Here is a 23,158-nt window from a genome sequence, read left to right on the forward strand (position 1 = left end):
TCAAGTTCTTGAGTACTCAGTCACTTTGCTGAAGCAAAAGGAAGGGTACTACTATACTGAACTGAATGAGGATCTGTATGGCAAGTATGGGTGGGGAAGCTATGGTCCACCAGAAGATGCTGAATTACAACTCCCAGCAGCCCAACCAGTAGAACCCAATAGTAGGTTGTAGTGAACAGTAGCTAAAGAGCCATACAGCTTCCCCTTCCTAATCTATGATTAACTATATTTTGCTGTTCTACAAGAGTATCTTGCCTTGAGTATTCAAGTGGAAAAGCAGAATATAAATCAAATATGAAAATAAAAGCAAGCAAATAAAATGCAGAGAGGGAACATAAGACCATACTCCCAGTGGCTTGTTCCAGTTTCATTCCCTCCTATAAGTCTATCTATCTACGATGGAACTTCTATTGTGACAATAAGTTGCTTGTGAGTCATGCCCTAATTCTTCTGCATAGAGATATCATTAAAGACCTCTAACAGTGGCTTAATTTAGGGATGATTTTTAAGTCCTAACCAGTTGCTGCTACAGAAGCAGGGCCAGTTGGTTAAATATGGCTATGTTAAGCTGGCATGGAAATATTTTTGATGTAAACTTTCACATGGATACCATCTCTTTGGTCAGAAACCTGATTCTCACAGTGGTGGTCTTTTTTTATTCTGAGCTGCCATCATTGTGGAAATTAGGGGAAGGTTCCTAACGAAGGTACCAGTTGACCTACACAATCCTACCATTATCTGTGTATCCCATATACCTCACTTTGGTATAGCCTGTGGAATCCTTTTGTTTCTAGTGTACATAGCTTCCCTTTAATGAAAGTCTCTACTTTCTCTATCAGGGTTAATGTCTTGGGATTGTAGTCATCTGCTTTACTAAAGTTTGGATTTCTATTTAAAATGAAAGACTGAAAGCCATTTCAGAATCCTGTTAAGCCATCTGAAAACCTTCTTGCACATCCTCCCGTCTAGGTATCTCCATTTGGGGATTCAGCATGTGCAAGAGAAATTGTGTTTGATCAGTTAGGCATTTCAGTTCAAAAGCAAACTGGGGCCCTGGGCTTTCACTTCAGCTGATATTAGATGATATTATATAACATTTATTCTGTATGTGAAGCTAGCTGAATGTTTGGTTTTTCCAGTGAATTTAATGTTCAAGTACATTTTTCTTTTTTGATATTGAGAAAAAGGCTTTGGTCTACATCTCAGTTTACATTTGCTCTAACTTCATACTTTGACTACTGACATGAGAACTACTTTTAACAAAATCCTTTATAGCGTCTGAGAGTACTTGCACAAACCCTTCACTCTCATGCTGTCTCATCAGGGAAATTTGTTTTACATTTTGTTTAAAATACTTTTATATTGTTTTTCAGTATTAAAAGCAGCCACTTCTAAAGGAATTAGCAATATTTTAAAAAAACATGTATAATAAACTATGATAAGGAACACCTTTCGGATAGTTTCCCAACTACTTGTTTTTATCTGCCCTGGTTCTGCTGTATGTTTAGCAGCTGTAGGAGTGAAAAAAACTAAACTTAAATCTAGAGACAATTACTTTGTGTTGTAAGTTCCATTGCAGCAAGACTAAATTTTGCTCTTCTAGTTATAATGCATTTTCCCCCTACTTTCTTTCTATCATGGAAAGTTAAAGTGAAAACATGGTAGCACTTTTTCTGGAGATGTGCTGGAAGGAAATGTCTTAAAGAACATCTGCTTTTTACTTTCTAAATACTGTTTTTAAAAAATACTATTTTCATACCTTTGAGACATCTATGAACATTCCCTAATGCTTCTGTTTATCAATCCATGTATTTCTCTGTGTCAGTTTAGACTGAAGAAAATATGTGTGGGTCTGAAGCCATGTTCTACTCTTTCATATGCTATCTTGAATGCCTGTCTGTTTCCATAAGCTATAATAAAGTAACTTTGGCACCTAATAGTTGTGTCCCTTTATTTTTAGTTAGCATTTATGCCAACTACTGAGACAAAGCTTCCTCAAGTCAGCCTGTGGCAACTTCAGTAGCTCTGCAGACTGAGTATGATGGGAATTGTAGTTGAATACACCTAGGGGGCACCAGATTGAGAAAGGCTGGTTTATTGGGTAAACATTTAAAATGATGAAATACAAAGAAACAGAAGCATAAAATATGTTCAAAGAAACAATAGAGAATTATTAAAAATGGGCATTCTTTGAAACCAGATTGGTACATCCAGTTCTTTCTGTTTAGAAGCAGAAACATAAGAGTATTCCATGGTGATGGGGCTATCATAAACAGGATTTAATGGAGATACAAGTAGGAGCCTCTGTGACCATTTTTAAGGCTTCATGCAGACCAGGGCTGAATTGATTCAAGATACTTGTAATTTGCTGGTTCTGATACAATGGCAAACTGTGATTTACATTTGTGCTCCAAACTATGATGGGAAGCCCCAATTTGAAAAAAGTTTCCCAACTTAATTTGGAAAGGAAGCATGGAATTTAGCTTGCTAGATCAGGTGTGAGGCAACTCATCCTTTATCTATAGCAAGCAAAAACATCATGTGTAAGACAGAAAGCAGTGTGACAGTTGATAGGATGCCCCAAATTAAATAAAGCTATAGTTAATGATACAAAATTAGACTGGGGAGGGGCAGAATTTATCCAGGATCTGAAAATCTTCATGTTTGTTGATGTAAAGAAATAAGTCCTCAGTACTTTCTTGAGCTTCAAAAGAGCTTCATGTCTGGAAGAATTGGCAGTTCTTGCTTAAACCCATTGACTAACCTGGTTCACACACAATGCTCAGCAATAATATGATTTGTTTGTTGCTTAACTGAGTTTAACAATTTTATGTCAATATTACCTATTCCGTTAGCAGAGTGTGGTGAATTTGAACTATTTTGCAATTATGGTCTAGATTTGAAGTTCCTGGTATAAAGATTCCCAACTATTTTTAAATAATGAACAGGAATAGCAATACAATCTGATTTTAATACAGGAAACTGAAAAAATAAGCCATATGCTTATAGGAAAGGGTATGGTTGTGCACAGAGGTCCATCTCAGATGATGATTCTGGGTATCTCTTCTCATTTATCTCCACCATAGCAACCCTGGAAGATAGGGTGAATAGAGCGAGACATAGTCACCAGTTCTAATCATGGGTATGATGGCTTAAGAGTAGCACATTGTGGGCATAAAGCAGAATGGCAAGCTGGGGTCACACCTTGCACTAAGCCATGGTTTGTTGACTAAGTACAATAGTTTGCAGCAGAGCATAAGTCATGTTTTCCAAATAGCAGTGCCTGGGTTCACATTCCACTCTAAGCCAAAATGTTTTGGCAGCAGCAATTCATACCTCAACTGCTATTCAGTAGAACGACCACAACATGCTGTACATGGGCTGCTTTTGACAGTTGGGGACAGCCCCACCATTGCAGACCAGCACCGATGGTTACATCAATGCACTGACTCCCGGTGGGCTTCCATTTTCATGCAAAGGGCTGGTTAATACCTTACAGTGGCTTATATCAGGCAACACCTTGGAAGAACTGAAACTGGCCATATACTTGAAACCTCTATGGATGATCTGTTGAGAATTGGCCTTTAAGAAATGGAGGGGTGGCTAAGCAGTCCTTCTCTGTTGTTACCCCCCAAACTTTGGACCATGCTTCCCCAGGAAATGCATTGGCCCCTTTCCCTCTTTGCATTTTGCAAGGCAACTGCATGTCTTCAACTGTGGATGAGCTACAAATCTCTTCTCTTTCAAGATGAGGTCATCCATTCACCCTTTGAAATTGTACAGGCCTGATTTGGAAAAACATCCTCATGGCCTCTTCATGGCCGCCTTCTGCATAAGAGTGAAAAGACAAATGGGGCTGTGGATTGCTGGATGTGAAAAAGAAGGCCAGAGATCAAGTGCCTCAATACTTTCAGATGGCAGCAGATGGGCTGGTTCTGAGTATGGAGTAAATTGTGGCACAGCAGGTCCTCCCAGGGGGTATCACTCCATCATAGTGTCAGCATTCTCCCAACATCCTTTCCTTTGTTTCCCTGGCTGACTCTGAACAAAAGACTGGCTCCAGCATTTCAGCTTCCAATATTGTGTTTATGATCAGACCTTTTAAATACTATTCTGCATGTAGCTTTTGATTGCACAATGTGGTCAGGTCAGTTACATTCAGCCTATGCTTGGCTTAGAACAGTGTCAGAAATGTCTCACCCAAACTGTGGAGATCATTATGGTGCCAACGTTAACACAAGATCTTGTGAGAGTTTGCCACCTTTTCAGCCAGCAACTGCAAAATTATTTTCAGCAACTACATTCAAATGAATTCAGAATTTGCTTTCGTAGAGAAACATATGGTCCTGATCCCTTTGCTCTGGGCATTGCACTGAATTTGACTATACGAAAGCGCAGCCTTATTTATTGTCTCTCATTTGTAGATTGCATATGTAAACAGCTTCACTTAGATGGAATTAATCAAAACCAGAAACCATTAAACCCACATTAAAGCAACATTACTGAAATGTAACAAGTTAATAAAAGTTTGAAGTTGATTAGTACATGCAAAAAACATTTAATATTTGGCATGCAATTGCACTTTGTATGTAATACTGTATACTGTGACATTTGGGAAGCTGTAAGCTGAAATATCTTGAAGAACAGCCTATAAAGAGTTATCTTCTTACAGCCAATATGAACTGAAACCAGACAAGTTTAGAATCCAGTGAAAAACATTTTCACTCAAAGGGATCTTCATGTACCCGACTTGGGTTCCTTCCACACTTGAGATTATGACCACATGTTCTTATCTATGCCCGAAAAACCAAAAGTCCAATATCCAGATGCTAAAAGGAGGTTATCCCTGCCAAAAGGATTAGCTGCTTTGGAAGGGATTGCTCACATAAGGCTGGTTAATGTTCAGAGACTCTAGAAAGTAAAATTTGCAACCATCTTTGTATTCTCTGTCAAGTATTGAGTTTTACAAATGTTTACCATGCATGTACAGTACTGTGCAAAAGTTTTGGGCAGGTGTGAAAAAATGCTGCAAAGTAAGAATGCTTTCAAAAATATATATTGCAATTGTTTATGTTTATCAATTTACAAAATGCAAAGTGAGTGAACAGAATAGAAATCTAAATCAAATCAATATTTGGTTTGACTACCCTTTGGCTTCAAACCAGCATCAGCTCTTACACCTGCACACTTTGTACACTTGCACAAAGTCAGGGATCTTGTAGGATTAGAGTCAGGTGTATGATTAACCAATTATACCAAGCAGGTGCTAATCAATTCCATATGTAGATTGAAACACAGTCATTCACTGAAACAGAAACAGCTGTGTAGGAGGCTTAAAACTGGGTGAGGAACAGCCAAACTCTGCTAGTAAGGTGAGGTTGTGAAAGACAGTTTCATGTCACAGGTCATCCACCATGGCAAGGCTGAGCACAGCAACAAGACACAAGGTAGTTAGACTGCATCAGCAAGGTCTCTCCCAGGCAAAAATTTCAAAGCAGACTGGGGTTTCAAGATGTGCTGTTCAAGCTCTTTTGAAGAAGCACAAAGAAACAGGCAATGTAGAGGACTGTAGACGCAGTGGTTGGCCAAGGAAACAATGCAGCAGATGGGAGACACATCATGCTTACTTCCCTTTGACATCAGAATATGTCCAGGAGTGACATCAGCACAGAACTGGCGGAAACCAGTAGGACCCAGGTACACCCATCTACTGTCTGGAGAAGTCTGGCCAGAAGTGGTCTTCATGGAAGAATTGCGGCCAAAAAGCCATACCTCTGATGTGGAAACAAGGCTAAGCGACTCAACTATGCATGAAAACATAGGAACTGGGGTGCAGAAAAATGGCAGCAGGTGCTGTGGACTGATGAGTCAAAATTTGAAATATTTGGCTGTAGCAGGAGGCAGTATGTTCACTGAAGGGCTGGAGAGCGGTACAATAATGAGTGTCTGCAGGTAACATTGAAGCATGGTGGAGGTTCCTTGCAGGTTTGGGGCTGCATTTCTGCAAATGGAGTTGGAGATTTGATCAGGATCCATGGTGTCCTCAATGCAAATACAGACATACTTATCCATCATGCCATACCATCAGGGAGGCGTGCGATTTGCCCCAAACTTATTCTGCAGCAGGACAACAACCCCAAACATACAGCCAATGTCATTAAGAACTATCTTCAGCATAAAGAAGAACAAGGAGTCCTGGAAGTGATGGTTTTCCCCCCACAGAGCCCTGATCTCAACATCATCGAATCTGTCTGGGATTACATGAAGGATTTGAGGCAGCCTGCATCCCCAGGAGATCTGTGGTTGGTTCTCCAAGATATTTGGAACAACCTACCTGCTGAGTTCCTTCAAAAACTATATGCAAGTGTACCTAGGAGAATTGATGCTGTTTTGAAGGCAAAGGGTGGTCACACCAAATATTGATTTGGGTTTTTCTTCTGTTCGCTCACTTTGCATTTTGTAAATTGATAAACATAAACAATTACACTATATATTTTTGAAAGCATTCTTACTTTACAGCATTTTTTCACACCTGCCTAAAACTTTTGCATGGTACTGTATCTTCCAGGAGTTAGTACATTTGTGTTGTCATTCAAGGTGATTTTTGTTTTTCTATATCCTTCCTGCATCTGTTATAAAAGAAGTTAAACATCTGTTTTCACATGACCACATGGGTATTTCTATATTGGCTCTTTTGTTTTGCACTACATTTGATATTTATTCTTTGGCTGAAACAATTTTTTCTGCTGTAAGATTTAGTTGCGGATCCTCAAGAAACATTTCAGAAGTGTTTACAAAGCTCAGAAGTTTTACAAAACAGTTTTCTGCTGGAAATGAAAGGTACAGAAGCCCAAAAACACTCAGAAACACTTCTTCCTTATAGCTTTGCTCACGAAAAGGCACGTACATTCTCAGGAGCATCCTATCTCAGATGGCACCATTTGAAACTTCCAAAATAATAGGACTGCAGGTTGGTAAGTGAACAGGAACAGCATGATGGAGAGCACCAATCCAGCAGTGAAAGAAAGGCCCTAAATCAGAACCTGATTTGGCTTAGGAACCTGTGGATTGCCAATATTTCAGAAAATAATTCCAAAAAACAGTCATTTAATGTCCAAGACGTTTTCCCTCACATTGCTGGCTACTGTGTGTTTATTTTCCTTTTCTGATTTTCCATTTATTTTGCTTTTTTATTTTAGTATTACCTCAGACAAGCTGTCCAATAACCCGAATGCTTGCAGTCCACTATATACTTATGTCTGAAGACAGTTGTTTTGTAACATGATATGAAAAAAATAAGCTTTGATTCACACTATTTTATATGGTTGATCTTAAGTACAGCTCTTTTTAGTGGCAAAAGCATGACAGTAGACTGCCAAATGACACCCTGGGAGCTGAAGTGTCTCTGCTCTGAGCTGCCACTCCCACCACTCAGTGCAGCTGTGGAGAAGGCGAGAACATTCTACTGGCCACAAGGTAACAGATGGCCTTAAAGCCCGCTGCCCCTGAACTCTGTGGGGTGAAAAATAGTACAGAGAGTTGACCATGTGCCACCCAACAGTGCACAGAGCTGTTGTTGGCCTCCAAGTGCAAAATCCCAATTTCACCCTTTCGGGAGGCCACAAAGAAACTTTGCTCCTTCAGACCTGCAAAAGAGCAACTCTCCATATCTCTCATTAAAGCTGAGGCAGGCCAATGTATACAGAAATCTAATTATTGGCAAGCGGAAAGTGAGTCTTTTGCATGATAATCACAAGGACACCCAATGCTTTGTTTGCATGTAACCCTGAAAGATGATCCTGAAAGCAAAAGTTAAAGCCATTGAATCTCCATCAATCATTCAATGGTTGCTTTGATTACACTGACAAGATTCTATTTTGTTGGCTTTTAAAGTGCAGTAAGAAGCTGTTATTAATCACTTTAAGATTTTTCAAAATCTTGAGGCAAAAGAAGGTTTACTAGCCATCATCCAGAGCCAGAAATGTGGGGAGCAGGGCTTGTAGAGCAGCCTGGATTCCAATGAAGGGTGCCCTTTGGATGGTCTCTCCATTCATCATCATGACACAGCAGAGGTCAGCAGCATCATATTTTTAAAATATCAGTTTTATTTTCCTCCTTTTCAGATCATAATGAATTCTTAGTGCAGCTTTTCAGAACATAAAACATCTAAAAATGCAATTATAGGTGTCTTGGTTTCTCAGCAATTAATTAATGGGGATGATTGGCCTGCTGATCTTCACCATAGTATCACCTGAAAAGCACTCACAAGGAGATGATGTGAGTAACAGCATTTCCTGATTCTCTCGATGTTCCAAAAGGTGGAATGATAATTGGCAGCAATGGTCTGCAATCAGTCCAGAATCAATAGCCCAAAGCCAGAACATTTTTTTTTTACATTTAAACACTTTATATGCTGTCCATCTTACATCAGGACACCAATAGAGAGATAATAACTGATTCAAAGAAGATGAAGCAAAGATGGAAGGAATATACTGAAATTCTTTAGGGTAGAGATGCCAACATTCCAGAAACTTTACTAGATATTCCCTATATACAAGACTGGATATGGAAAATGAAGTTGGATCAGCACTCTGGTCATTGCCAACTCTGAAGGCTACAGGAATTGATGGAATATCTACAGAAATATGGCAAACAACAGAAAAAGAATTAGTAGTCTAATCAAACTATGCCAACAAATCTGGAGAATGACACAGTGGCCAATAGATTGGAAGAGGTCAATCTACATTATTAATAACAAAGGAGACTTAACAGTGTGTGCAAACTATCATACAATATCCTTAATTTCCAAACTAACAAAATAATGCATAGGCTTATCCAATGCAGATTACAGCCCTATATGGAAAGTGCAATGCCAGATGTTCAAGTTGGTTTGAGAAAAGGCTAAGGAACAAGAAACATTATTGGTGATGCATGCTGGATAATTGAGAAAGCCAAATAATACCAAAATGAAGTCAGTATGTGCTTCATTGATTATACAAAGGCCTTTAATTGTATTGATCATGTCAAACTGTGGCATGTCCTTAGGAAAATGGGAATCCTAGAACATCTCATGGTCCTCATGTAAAACCTCTACACAGACAAGAAACCACAGTCTGAACGGAACATGGTGAAATGGACTAGCTCCAGGTTGGCAAAGGAATAGGGCAAGGGCATATACTCTCTCCTTATTTATTCAACCCACATGTTGAATATATATTGAGAGAGGCTGGGTTGGACAATGATAATCATAGTTTTCAAACTAGAGAAAGAAGCATCAATAATCTGCAGTATGCTGATGACACTACTCTGATAGCTGAAAACATAAATGATCTGCAAGGTCTAGTAATGAAATTCAAGGAACACAGTAAAAAAAATGAGACAGATTAAATATAAGAAAAGTCAAACCAATGATGACAGGTACAGTAAAAAGTCTTAGAATTGGCAATGTAGATATTAAAGTGGTGGATAACTTCTGCCTTTTAGGATAGACTATCAACAGTAAAGGAACCAGTGATACTAGCACTTGGCATAGTAGCAACAAAGGCCACGGAAAGGATATTCAGATGTGTCTATATCTATGAAGATCAGAATTGTGCAGGCAATAGTTTTCCCTGTAACACTCTATAGAAGTGAAAGTTGGACTTTGAAAAAACAGGATGGAAAGCCTATAGACACATTTCAACTTTGGAGGTGGAGAAGATTCCTGAGAATACCAGGGATAGCCAAGAAAACAAACAAATGGATGGCAGAACAAATTTCAAGGCATAAACAACCTACCTCAAATGTCATATTTTTGACACATTATGCAAAGGTGCGGCTCCCATGAAAAGTCCACAATGCTAGGAAAAGTGGAAGGAAAGAGAAAAAGATGACCAGCAGCAAGGTGGAATGACTTGATTATAATCGATGGATGCACCATTGGAGGACCTGAAGGGCTAGGTTTGGGATAAATCATCCCGAATAAAGTCTATGTGGTCACTAAAAATCAACCCTGATTTGATAGCACATAATCAGTCAGTTGTTAAAAAGAAACAGCCAACAGTCCATCTATCAATTATAAAATCAACACCAGAAATAATATGCATGCAACATGTGCAGACCAATATTGCTAAATAAAATAGGCTTTTCAACTCATATCTGTTCTTTCCTTAATCTGCATAACAGCCCTGGGAAACAATCCTCCTTCCTGCACTGCTGCTGTTCTTTGGCAACAGATGGAAGAGGTTAAGGCTAATGAAACTAATTAAACTCTGCTTCTAGTAGAACTCAGGGCGGCCCTGCTTTTCCTCAGTCCTTCTTTTGCAGCCTGATACAACAGCGTCTTCACAGAGCTAGAAATATCATTTCAACACCACAGTCGGCCAGTGGAGATCGGTCTAACCTAAACTTAAACATTAAACTATAAAGGGAGTAATTTTGAATTAAGCAATGTGGAAGAGAAGAGGTTCTCTTGCCCGTTGTTCTGTTGCGAGAGTCAGCTATCTCTGGAGCTTCGAGAAAAGAAGGGGCAGCTGTCCAATCAACCGCAGATTAGACCGGGGGCGGGAGAGCGGGACGAGAAAGCTGCCTCTTTCATTCCGTTCTCCTGCTCCTGAGGCGACGGCCACCCCACCTTCTCCATTGCTCTCCCCCTCCCCCCCTCCAAAACCGAAAGCGCGGGCCGGCCGCTCCTCTACGCGTCCCGCAGCTGGTAGAGTGTGCGGGCGCGCGCTCCACACTGGCTCTCCGGCCGAGGCTGCTCAAGCGGCCTTATGGCCCGGGGGGGAAGGTCTGGAGCAGGCGCTCTGTGCTCCCTCTGTCGCCGCCGCTGCTGCTCCTGCTGGTGCTGCAGCCGTGCGCGGGCGACCACTGCAGCTGGAAGGGCAGGTAAGCGGAGGTGGGCGGAGAGGGGGCGAGATCGCCAAGCAAGAGGGACAGCGAGCCAATGCGTCTGAGGGACCGTCGCGCATTGCTGTCGCCTCCGACGGCTGGCGCGGGGAAGTGAAGTCCAGTTTAAAATCGAAGCGTAGTGGGCTGTACGTGTTCGATCGAATCTGGACTTGTCTTGCTCGAACTCTCAACTGCGCAGAATTTAGAACCTCAGAAAATTCCATTAATGTAATCTGATAGCGGATTGCGGTTATTGTCCTAAAATTAGTTGTGGCAAGCAGGAGTCCTGCACCTTCGAATTCTTGGCGTCCTGCGGTCATTAAATGATAAAAATTAAAAATAGCCTCTAGCAAGATTAAGCTCTCTCAGAACGTAAAAGAGAAGAACTGTCCAGCTGAAATTGATGCTTGCTTAACATTGCTGGATTTTATCCTAATTCATGTCATTATTTAATAAATAATTGCAGCTAAATTAATTCATATATCGTTCAAAGTGATACTTCAAAACTAACAGCACACACCCTGCTACCAAAAATACTTTTACTTTTCATTGATTGCAATGAGAACATCACCCATTGCAATAAGTGGGATTTTAAAAGACTTTACTGCACCATGCCTGTGGCGTGCTAATTAAACATGCATATTTATTTTTTATAAACCCATTTAATTTGATGTAATCAAATCCATATAAATATTTATATGTTAAATGTCATTTATATGAAACACCATGATGAATGCATTAATTATAAATATGGCCATGGTCGGGGCTGAATTCTGAAGCCTGAAGGCATGAGCAGTTTGATATTTCACCTATAAGCTGAATTCTGATATATCATTATTATTCGGTATCTTAGCTTTACCCAAAACTCCTTGGTCATTTTGAATCTGACACTGATAAGAAATCAGAGACAATTAAAAAGTCTGTGTCAGACCTGCTATTCCATACTGATTTTAGCTCCACTTTATTTGGAGGCAATTTTGATTGTCTGCCTTTGAGTCACCCTGTCCCAGGAATTTTTTTGGGGGGGCGGGTAGGGGTGTGATATATCAGCTTCCCCAGCCAGGTACTACAACTCTGAGAATTCCTAGCCAGCAATGTTGGATGCCATTCTGGGAAGTTGTAGTCTGAGAGATCTGGAGGATTCCAGGTTGGAAAAGAGTATGGATATACCAGTGGTATCTGATTTTTTTTTCAGAGCTAAGGAGGGGAATTTGAAGGTCTTTGGCTTGATCTCTCCTGTAGCTATCTTAAATGCAAATATGTATGAAAAAGAATGTGGGCAACCCTTTTTGTAAGAGATCAGAATCCCCACCCAGAGAACTATACAGCTAAGTAAATACCAAAAGAACTTTGAATTTTACTGTCTCAGGTGGCAGCCTGCTCTATCTGTCCCACTGCCCTTTATTAGATAGCGGAGCACTTTTGCAGTTTGGTGGAATTTCAAAAATACTTTGTGGTACAGGATTCAGGATAGAGGAAGTCATTCACAGTTCCTGGGTGCTAGCTCCTCTAGGTAGATCAGACCAGAAAATCAATTCCACAGGAAGACCAGTACTATGCTTTACTGAGATTGACTACAGTAACAAAATCTTGCAAGTCTGACTGAGCTCTACCTCCCCTGCTTCTTTTATTCCAGTGAATCAGGAAGACATTTGCCTGAGCCACTTCTGAATATCGCTTTGTTTCCCAAGACTTAAGGAATATTTTGGCCCTCTTTGCTTATGTAGTGGTCCTTGCCTATTTCTGTCAAGGTCACCTCCATGATTCTCTACACCGGGTGACATGTAAGGATCAGTGTGAACCAAGTTTGCCCAATCTCTCCTTTGAGGTGGCCATTCAAGAATGTAATGGCTTCAGCTCTCCTAATGGTAGAAAACATTACCTGGATGAAATTATGAGTTCTTTGAAGTTAGAGAAACATGATTCATTTAGTGATCTGAACCTGGCCACCCTCATAGGATTAAACTGTTGGTCTACCCTTTAGGTAGATTTTACGTTATGTGTTGTTGTTGTTGTTGTTGTTTTTTGCATATTTTTTTACATAATTTTTTTACATACTTTTTTTACATAATTTTACATTATGGTTCATCCTTTTCTTTTCCTCAGTGGTTTGAATTGGGAACCACATTCCCGTGCAGTGGAACAGGTCCACCTCCGCTGTACTGAAGGCTTCCTGGAATGGATGTATCCGACACGAGCCCTCCGTGTCATCTTGGAGCCCAACCTCTCAAGTACCCAACACACCACTGTCTGCATCAAACCTTCCCACAATTTTCAAGGTGCCAACCTCTATGTGGAGAATGGAGAACAGTTGCGCCTGCTGGTGGGCGAGGCTGAAGAGTCACGGCAGCACCAAGTCTCATGCTTTAGCAGCCACACCCCTCAGCGAGTGGCCCTCTTCTTACAGGCCACTCCTCAGAAGGACATCAGCTGCAAGACTGCCAGCTTCCAGTATGAACTGCTTAGCAACCGGAGTGCCACAAGTCCAGACTTCCAGAAAGTGGCCCTTGTGGAAGGTAAAGTTCAGAAAGGAATTGGCTTGTTAACAGTTCTTTAAGTTTGTTTCATTCTTTCAAAGCAGTAAATCTTCCAAAATAAAGTTTAAAAAGTCAATGCTGAAACAATCAGCTACCCATTGAGTAAGAACAATTAACAAAGCTAGAAGTAGCAGCCATTTCTAAATTGAGTTGATCAGTCAGCCATTTCAAAAGCAGATTCCTTTTACTGCTTTCCTTAAAGCTAAAAGCACACCTGGTGAGCCATGTTAGGTAGCTGATTCCATGGAGAATGATGGCTACTGCCAAAAAGGGGGCACTCTTTCAACATTTGTCAATCTTTCCTGTGAAGTTCTGAGCAACAAGAAAGCCTGCCAAGAATAGAAGTTTCCAAGCTTGCCCCAGACCTATTCCAATTTCTAGAGGAGTGGCAGCCATCTTTGGGACCAGGCCAAGGTCTGTCTTCATCCATCATTTTGCTTCATTTTTCATTTTTTCGGTAATCGCCAAGTGCTCACAAAAAGAGATGGAGATGTAACCCTCTCCTGCCATTGTTCCCCTACAACTGATATTTGGATTACTCTTGAGGGATCTGCCCTGCATAGATTTATCTAGTCCCCCCATTAAAGCCACCCTAGTTGGTGGCCATTACCATGTCCTGTGGAAATGAATTCTATGGTTGATTATATGAAGTCCATATGAAGTACTACATGAAGAAGTTTCTTTCTTTCTCTGTTCTAAAACTCTTTCTGGCCAGCTTTATTGGATGACCCTGAGTCTTAGTGTTTTGAGAGAGCTTTGCCCTCCTCACTGTTTCCATGCCCTCCTTGATTTGATACATTTTGATTATGTCTCCTCAACAGCCTTAGTAGTTAAGGAGACCCAGACATTGTAGACTTTTCCCTCCGAGAGGGTGTTCAAGCCCCCTTATCATTTTGGGTGTCCTCTTCTGCACTTTCCAGCTCTGTTTTATCCTTTTTCAAATGTGACAACTAGAACTATACACAATATTCCAGATTTGGACATACTGTAGGGTTCTTATATAAAGGCATTTCAGTATTTTCAGTTTCTTTCTTCGTGATTGCTAGGATGATGGAACTTGCCATTCACACTGTCAAACAGAGTCTACATGTTCCCATTTCTTCTCTCTTCAAACAGTTTGGATCCCATTAGTAGATATCTGAAGTTAGTATTTTATGGGGTGCTTTCTCATGTGGACAGCTTACAGTCCTACTATACATAAACAAGACTCAAGCATCAAAGATATCCATCCAAATAAATATATCATTAAGAAAGTTAGTAACTACCTCTTCCCATGCAGAGGAACAATAAAAATCAGGATAATCAAGATTCATTCACAGGAGCAATCTCTCCCAATTTATTTCTCCCTCAAAGCCCTGCTGAAATAACCAGATTTTAATTGCTTTTTAAAAATCTCAGTAGTGTTTCCCATTTGACAGATCACTGTTGTTTTTTACCACCTGAATAGTTTTGTATGATCTGCAGATTTAATCAGCACACCACTTACCCCTATGTCAAATTCATGTATGAATCAAGTTAAAAAAGTCCAGTCAGAATGTACTGGCAGTAGCATAGAGGCAGGCTCCTTGTTCTTTGTGTCATTCACTTAACATAATTTAATGTTATCCAGCTTTTCAACTAGCATGTCCAAGTTGCTTATCTCCCCTCCCCAGGAAAATTTAACTCAATAAAATTAACAGATACACAGAGTGAAACTTTGATTTATTGGACCTCACTTCAGCACGCTTCACATGTAGGGGACCAAATTCTGTTGATTACATCATTCCAAAATTATCTCATTATGCATATGATGTAAATGATACAAATAATTTCGTTACATAAAGGACAGAAAATTGCTGCAGTGGTACACTCTTCAATTTAACTGATTTCCATTGATAATGAACTTGCCCTTCCCCCAGTCAGTTGATTAAAAGGAAGTTTCCCTGTCTAGTGCATACTTTCCTATTAAGCTATATAGATTAAAAGCAGCCATTCCTTTGGAGATCCATATTTGTAATAAAAAATCTTGCGAGTTCTTGCTAGAAAAGAAGGAGGAGGGCCAGTTGGACAATGATAAAAACAAGCTCCAATAATGGAAGGAAAAAATTAAGCTGTGTTGTGGTGTTTTGTAGCTTCTTTCAAAACCTCTGGGCCAGATTATGAACTGAGGTAGAAGGTGAGTACGTTCATGTTTTACCTAATGATGATTCAAATGATCTGATTTCTCTTTTTATGTATATAATAATAAAATATAATAAAAATTAAACTTAAAGAAAAGAGAATAGAAAGAGTAAATAGTGCAAGAACAAAGAGAGAAGTAAGAATATGATAAAGAAAGAGGAAAATCTATATATAAAGAAGTGACTTCCAACCTTCATCACAAGTATAAACAAATTTAGAGACTCTTCACTCCCTCTAAGGTTACAAACATTACTCTTCATCCCATCTCTTATCTATGAACAAATCCATAAAGCATCATCTTTTCAGTCCTGGTGTCAGCAGAAAGTCCATAAAAGGTTGCTGGAAGTAACAACATATCTTATTTTAACCTTGATCAAATAAGCCAATTTTATATTCCTTTCTTTCACTTCTACCAGTCTTAATTTTTAGTTCATTTAAATATTGTCACAGGATTTGATTTCTCTTCATTTCTTCTTTGTCCCATCACACAGAGTTCTTGAAGGCTTTAACAAGCCTCTTTTGTAAATCCAACAGGGAAAAATTATCCACATCACACTTTTGGTTTGTCATTTGTATTTCCTTTTTAAATTTTAAAACCTCAGCCAGTTTCTTTTGTAGATCCCGTAAAACATCCTTTTCTGAGTCATTCTCTTGGGCTATTAGTTGTAAATCCACTTTCGATACCATCTCTATCTTGTCAGATAAAATTTGTTCTACATCTGTCATTTCTTCAGTAACATCTTTTGGACATAGTCTATCCATAGACACAGACATCATTACTGACATTGTTGATGTTGTGGCTACTATTTTCTGATTCCATTCTTCAAAAGATCCCTGTAGTCTTTTTATTGTTACAATGTTGTGCAACATTTTACAGGCTTGTATATCTTTCCTCTACCTAAATCTTTAGTCCAGTTTTTGAAATCATGAAATTGCTTATCTTTATTATGTCTTGTAAAAACCAAAACAGAATCTATTTCCCATGAGAAGCTGTTTATAATTATTTCCAAAATCTTATTGTAAAAGTTTCAATATTCCAATTTTATCTGGACCCTTAGTCCATTTATAATTTTCTAAGATCAAAATCTTATTTAGCTTTTTGTTGTTTATTTCAGATTCTTTAAATTCTTACACTTACAATTAAAATTTTCTTTCATTCAGGACTGAAGGCAGACTCACTTGGTATTTTTGAACTTCTTGTTCCAAACGTCTCTAATAGCTTAGTAGTAGTTAATGACCAATTTCTAAAACTGATTAGAAAGTGAGGTTTGCAAACTTGGTGTCCTTTAAAAGTCTCCACAGAGAAAATCTCCATGCTGGCTTACCGAGTGGCTAAATGCATTGCATGGTAAGGAGAGATTTGTCAGCCTGTAGTCCAGACTAAGAAATCAATGCCATATCAATGCCACTACAAGACTACTTTTACTGGAACAGCTATAGTAACAGAATCTTGCAAGTCTAAATATGTTTTCCCCTGCCTCCCTTTATCTTCATGTGATCTAGGGAGGGGCTTGTCTGAGACATTTTCTCAAGTTATTTTCTTGGCCTGGGCTCAAGCCCCTCTTACCTGATTGTTGCCTTGGTAGCAGCTCTTCCTCCTGTCCTTCAAGGCCATTCCCTATTCCCTCTACAAGGTTATGACTGTATGTGGCCACTGAGTTACAAATAACCAGATCTAGAAACATTGTGTAAAGTTTCAAGTCTGTTGTGAAGATTAGGGAAATAATAATAGGGAAGCACTTTGCTTCTTAATGGCGCAAATACCAGTGGCTCTGCTGAAGGAGTTTATCTTCATATCAAGCTTCATCTATATATGTTTTCTGTGTTTTGGCTAGATTTGCCATTTTGTTCTTTATTTTTTAGTTGTCCTCTGTTTAGCTTGTTTTTTTTGTTTCTTAGTCATATTGTATTTTATTTTGTTTGTTATGTTGTGAGCCGCCCAGCATCATTCTTGAGTTAGGCAATACTTGAATTGGATAAATAAATTAAATCTAGATAGAACAGATGTTACAGAGCCATCACTAGTGAAATTCTATGCTTCTGTTATAATTTTTTTTGTCCAGTTATGTGCCGTCCTTGTGATAACATGGAGCTTCTCATGGCCATTTGCAGCAGTGATTTTGGTAAGTAAAAATAATTTTTGAGATAGCTGACAACCTTGCTGATTGTCTTGCTTTCTTGGTGACTGATGTTTAAGTAGGATAAGTGATTTACATATATTAAGAAACTGTTCTAGTGTTCCAAAATGAACGTTTTTCTTGAGCAAAGTTAATATTGATCACATGCCTCACTGAGATGCATTCCTACAAACAGAACCAGATAACACTATCACTTCTTGTAACACCAAAAACTAGAATAATTTGGAGCTCTTCCAGAGAGGCAGTAAGGAGTCTGGTGGCTCTATGAAGACTAAGAAATGTATCTTTGCATAAGCTTTTTTTAAAAAAACAAAGTTTTAAATTTATTTATTTTTATTCAATTTATATTACTTTTGGGGCTCACAGTCCACAAGATGCCACATCTTGGGCTTTTGAACATATAACTACTCCAGCCACTGAACAACTCTGTACTTGTTTAGTCATATACCTCTAAAATTGGGATCTGATCCATCTCGGGATCACAAAATCATGACTTTTTTGCTGTATTTTATGTAAGGCATTGCTGCTAGGGAAAGAGCAGAGCCAGGAAGAAAATATTAGTGAGAGGAGAAGGAAGGAAGGGAGGGAGGGAGACAGAAGTAACACAAATGTTTAAAAGTAGATTGCATTTTCAGGGCTCAAAGAGGAAGAGTGGTTTATAAATGAAATTAATAAAGACAATTAAGGAATAATAATGAAACATTGGTGGGTTGGCTGTTGCTTAGTGGCAGAGCCTAGGCTTTGCATGTAGATGATTCCTCACATTTAATCCATCTCTGCTCCCCCCCCCCTTTTTCTAAGAATCAGAAAAGAAATTCTGCTTCACAGTCAGAAGAGATACTTGCTGATCAGAACAATACTCTATTGCAGTTTCCTGAACGCAGCATATTCTGAACGCCAGTACTTGGCATTCCTCTGCTAAAGTTGCTTGATCATTTCCTTTCTTCTCTTACTTCCTTGTAGAGGTCATCAAGCCCTCTGGTTTTGCTCGATGAAGTTATTATTGGGTCCCAAGCAAGGCATGCTCCTTCTTTGCACCATGCAAACACAAAATCTGGGGAGACAGATGTGGTGTTGAAGAGCACACAATGAGGGGCTTTGATATTGAGACCAACAACAGACCAGAAAAAATAGCTCTTTGAACTGACTCTATTTATGGGTTGCTGTCCCTGTCCTGAGTTCACCAATTGCCATCATCAGATTTTTCGGGGGATTAGAGAAAATAGCTCCTAATGAAAGCGTTAATGACCCCCAAAGTGAGCTGGAGCTTTATGGTTCTTAAGGCAGAGGTGCTCTGTCACTTGTTCTTAAGTCAGAGATGCTCTGGGCTGGACAGGAGTATCTTGGAGCATGAGGAATAAGGGCCTTATAGCTGATCAACTGGCTTGAGTTTATCTGGGTAAAAAAAATGCTCATGGGGGTAGGGAGCAAGCGTAGCACAAAAGGAGACATCTGTTCTGCTAAAAGCCTAGCGTTCTCAGGAAATTGGATTAGCAAAGAAGGTTCCTGAAATCATGCTAAATACATTCTTTGTGTCTATGACATGAGGTAAATAATTATCCTTGAAAGGAAAGATTTAAATAATGCCTTGTTTTGCAAACAGATTCCATAATTGATTATTTGATTTTTGGAGCTGGAAATGGGAATCATCCTTTGAGAACTGCAGGCTTGGCAAAAAAATCTCCTGTCTTGTGTGTGTGTGTGTGTGTGTGTGTGTGTGTGTGTGTGTGAGAGAGAAGGATCAATTTATTTCACCAACAGCTTCCCTCCTCCCACTTCTTTTATGCAAGGGAGGGTTTGTCAGGCCACACCAGACATATGTGTGCAGAATACAGTGGGTCTCTCCATGCTACCTCTTAGAACCCAAATTCTGCTGTAAGCCGGGTTTGTCCAACTTGCTGATCCATTACCTCATCATCATCTACTTCACTAACCCAGTGGTTTCTTTGCTGAGTTTGCTGAACCGTGTACTAATCAGATGAGTTAGGGTTGTGCAACATGCTAGCCTATCATGTAGTAAACTTGTTTTTAGTTCAGTGTAGGGTGGGAACCCAAGCCTGGGAATCTAAAATTTAGGTCCTTATGGCAAATGCCACAGAATCAAGTGAGTGTGTGGTGGATCCTTGTACAGCCAATGCTCATGGCTTCAAAACAACCTTTTTCCTGCAGTGTTGCCAGTTGGCTTGGATGGCTCTTAGGAGACATTTATTTACACAGTGAAAAGGTGAGGCCCACCTTGGAGTCAAGCTTGACTGCTGTTAGCTATCTGCATGCAGTTTTCCTGACAACATTATGAAAGGGGTTTGCTGAGAATATCCTTCTCCTAGGATGTTTTTTCAGCTCCCTTAGTGAAGCCTAGAGCCCAGTGATTCCTGCTGATGACCTAACCAAGCCCTAACCGAGGCCAGTCCTGTTTAGCATCCGAGATTAGCCACGGATTCTACTGTAATCTCCCCCAAGCTTCCTCTGAGCCTGTGTAGCCTCCAGCTGGCTGTTCTGAGTTAGAATAAATTAATTTCTAAATGTGCTGGCTCTCTATTGTCCTTTGGAAGGCTTTAGATGATCTCTGGGGTGGGAAAAGTCATTGTTATTCTTCCTTTTAGGGAAAGGCTGCTCTGGAGGCTATAGTCAGCTGGTCGTAGAGTTCATAGAACTGCCTGGCTTCCAGAAGATAAATCCACAGTCTGTCTCAGGGGTTAACTAAGATAGTTCTGCGTCCTATCCTCAAAAACTGCTCTGTCAGGATTAAGGGCATTTTTTTTACATTATATTGTGAATATACTTTTTTTCTTCATAATGCTGCTTGGGAAGGGGAGTATCCATTCTTATATCATCTGCTAAAGATAATATACATACCCCCCCAAAAAAAATTATTCTGGGAGAGAGCGGTTTAAATTGAGGAATCTTTCTCTGTATCCCCAGTTCAGCTTGGGATTGTGTGGTTTCTTTGTGGAAAAAGAAAATTACAGCTATAGCACTTCTTCTGTAAGAAGAATGTGTAGCTGGCCTCAAACAGTAACACATTAGATAGAATGTTGCCCCTTCATCTTTTTATATGAAGCATTTCTTTCAGTTGTGAGGGGTCGTAAAGAAGCACCTCTACTTTAAGTGGCCATTTCTGTTTTGTCTTTATGCCTAGTGGTGAGAGGAACAATCCAAAACATTAGCCATGATTCAGAAAATCATGTGACTCAGGTTGACGTTAGCGTGGACAGAGTCTACAGGCAGAAAAACCGGATCTTCCAGCCAGAAGAAACCACGGGCGAGTGGCGAGGACCCATCAAGACCCTCCTGCAGTGTAGGGTGAAGAAAGGTGCTGGGGATTTCCTCTTCATAGGCAATGAGCACTTTGGCGAAGGGTGGTTGGGCTGCGCCCCAAGATTTAAAGACTTCTGTGCTGTCTATCAAACTGCCAGAGAGAGAGGAGCAAATCCTTGTGAATTTCAGCGTGACTGATGCCTGCCAACCTTGATCAAGATAACTGGTTTCAGAACAGTTTGTGTGTATAGAGGAATGGTCCCAATTATTGACATAGATGGAGCACTAAAAGAAATGTGCGTGGGTGCCAGGGAGACTTAGCTTCAAGTCTTCCTCTGTCATGGAATTAATGTGGTATCTTGGGTTAATTGGCTTCATCTCATTTCAGTTCCCCTTCTGTAAAATCAGAAGAGCAATGACCTACCTCACAGGGTTGTTGTGAGGGCAAACAATACATGGAAAGCACTTTGCTAATAAAAAGGCAGAAAAATGACTAGTGATTGTTGGGTCTAAAATTCAAAGAACATGTTATATAAAAAAGAGAAAGCATCCCAGTTAAAGGGGATTTTATTCTATTGAGTATTTGGGATGAAGAAGATAGGAACCTTGTTGATTTAATGGTTTCTAACAATTTAAAGGAGTTATCTCCATTCTAGAGTTTGGAGTGTACTTTGAGGCAGAGATGGAAATCCTAAGAGAATTTTTTTTTTTCTCAGATCAAATATATATCAACTTTCACGTACCACTTTGTGATGACAAAGTTGTCCCTTATATTCAATTAAGTTATTTGAAGATTTATAAATATTTCATATTTTAAACTTTTTGTTGAATTGTTGTTCCCCAGCGATGAAGGCCTAAGGTCTAAGACTAGATGGGGCCTCCAGAAGGAGTCCACCACATGCAGGACCTGGCTCCATCAAAGACCTGTTTGTGTTCCTGGGTGTGGGGAAAGTTAGTTTCAGCCCATGATATGTGGTCTTTTATTGTTGTTTTTATTATGGATTTGGGGCTGTGTATATTGTTGCTGATATTATTTTTTTGGTTGTTTTTGTGTGCTATTAGCCACGCAGAGCCTCTATGGTGAGATGGGCAGCCTTACAAAATAAATAAGCAAACAAATAAATAATGCTTTTTGGAGAAGTTACAGACTAGATAATCAGCTTTATTTGTACCTAGGACACATGCAACATTTTTATTTATTTTTATTTATATTTCAAATTTGGCCACTGCCTATCTCACTAGGAAGTGACTCTGGGTGGTTTACAGTAAAAACAAAGAATATTAATTAAAATACAAGAAAAATACAAGAAAAACCAAATACATACATAAATAGTAATATCTTCCAAGATGGTGCTGGTAAAAAGGATATTAACATACAGGAGCATCTTCAAGGTGCTAGCCACCCCCAGGGTTGGTTGTCCCTTTTCTTGCCCCATGCCAGTTGGCAGAGCCAGGTCTTAACTGCTTTCTGGAAGGTTGAGAGAGTAGGGGCCTGCCCCACCTCTGGGGGGAAGGTATTCCACAGAGCAGGGGCCATGGCAGAGAAGGCTCTCCTCCTGGGCCCCACCAGTCGACATTCTTTCGTCAGCGGGGTCCACAGCATACCCTTTCTGCTTGACTGGGTGGGATGGGTCGATGTAATGGGGGTGAGACGGTCTGTCAGGTAATATTCCTGGACAGTATACTAGTTAGTTACTACTACAATATACTAGTTAGTTTCAGAACTTTCTGGCCAGGATGCCACAACACCAACATAGGACACTATTGTCTCAAGCATACTCCTGTTATTCTGTGCAAAGGAGGGTCTCTAACTGAGACACCACATTGCAAGCCAACATACAGTTACCTGCGTCTTACCAACTAGGAGCGAAACGTAGTCTGTTGATAGATATGCAGGATATATGTAAGTGAAAAGGTTTACTGTATGTTTGTTGATTTAGAGAAAGCATCTGATAAAGTGAACAGGCTTGAATTACAGAATGTTTTACACAATTACGGAGATGAAGGTTGGTTGCTCAGTGGTGTAAGAGCAGTGTATGACTGAAGGAAAACACATTTGAGACTCAATAGACTGCTTAGCAAATGGTTCAACATTGAGCCAGGAATACAATTAGGATGTGTACTGTCCCTTTGTTGGTTGATATGTCTGTGCAGAAATGTGTAAGGAACACCTGTGATTATGTCAGAGAGATGTTG

The 23,158-nt window shown here is 39.8% G+C and overlaps 1 protein-coding gene across 1 annotated transcript; it reads left to right on the forward strand.

Annotated features, from left to right (window-relative positions):
- Window positions 1–10,545: 10,545 nt before the first annotated feature.
- Window positions 10,546–21,980, forward strand: LOC103048436 (meteorin-like protein). The gene is made up of 4 exons (XM_007443907.3): window positions 10,546–10,866; window positions 12,976–13,385; window positions 17,630–17,689; window positions 20,844–21,980. The coding sequence occupies exons 2-4, from the start codon at window positions 13,052–13,054 to the stop codon at window positions 21,158–21,160; spliced, it is 711 nt and encodes a 236-aa protein (XP_007443969.3). The 5' UTR covers window positions 10,546–10,866; window positions 12,976–13,051; the 3' UTR covers window positions 21,161–21,980.
- Window positions 21,981–23,158: the final 1,178 nt, after the last annotated feature.

Source organism: Python bivittatus, unplaced genomic scaffold (genome assembly GCF_059951505.1).
Source record: "Python bivittatus isolate LINGU-HERP-01145 unplaced genomic scaffold, Pbiv_v1 ctg000220_np1212, whole genome shotgun sequence".
In the NCBI taxonomy this organism is placed as follows: domain Eukaryota; kingdom Metazoa; phylum Chordata; class Lepidosauria; order Squamata; family Pythonidae; genus Python; species Python bivittatus.

Coding starts and splice junctions, on each gene's coding strand:
- LOC103048436 (XM_007443907.3), top strand. CDS start 13,052: ATGTATCCGACACGAGCCCTCCGTGTCATCTTGGAGCCCAACCTCTCA. Junction 13,386..17,629: donor GAAAGTGGCCCTTGTGGAAG/GTAAAGTTCAGA, acceptor TTTTTTGTCCAG/TTATGTGCCGTCCTTGTGAT. Junction 17,690..20,843: donor CATTTGCAGCAGTGATTTTG/GTAAGTAAAAAT, acceptor CTTTATGCCTAG/TGGTGAGAGGAACAATCCAA.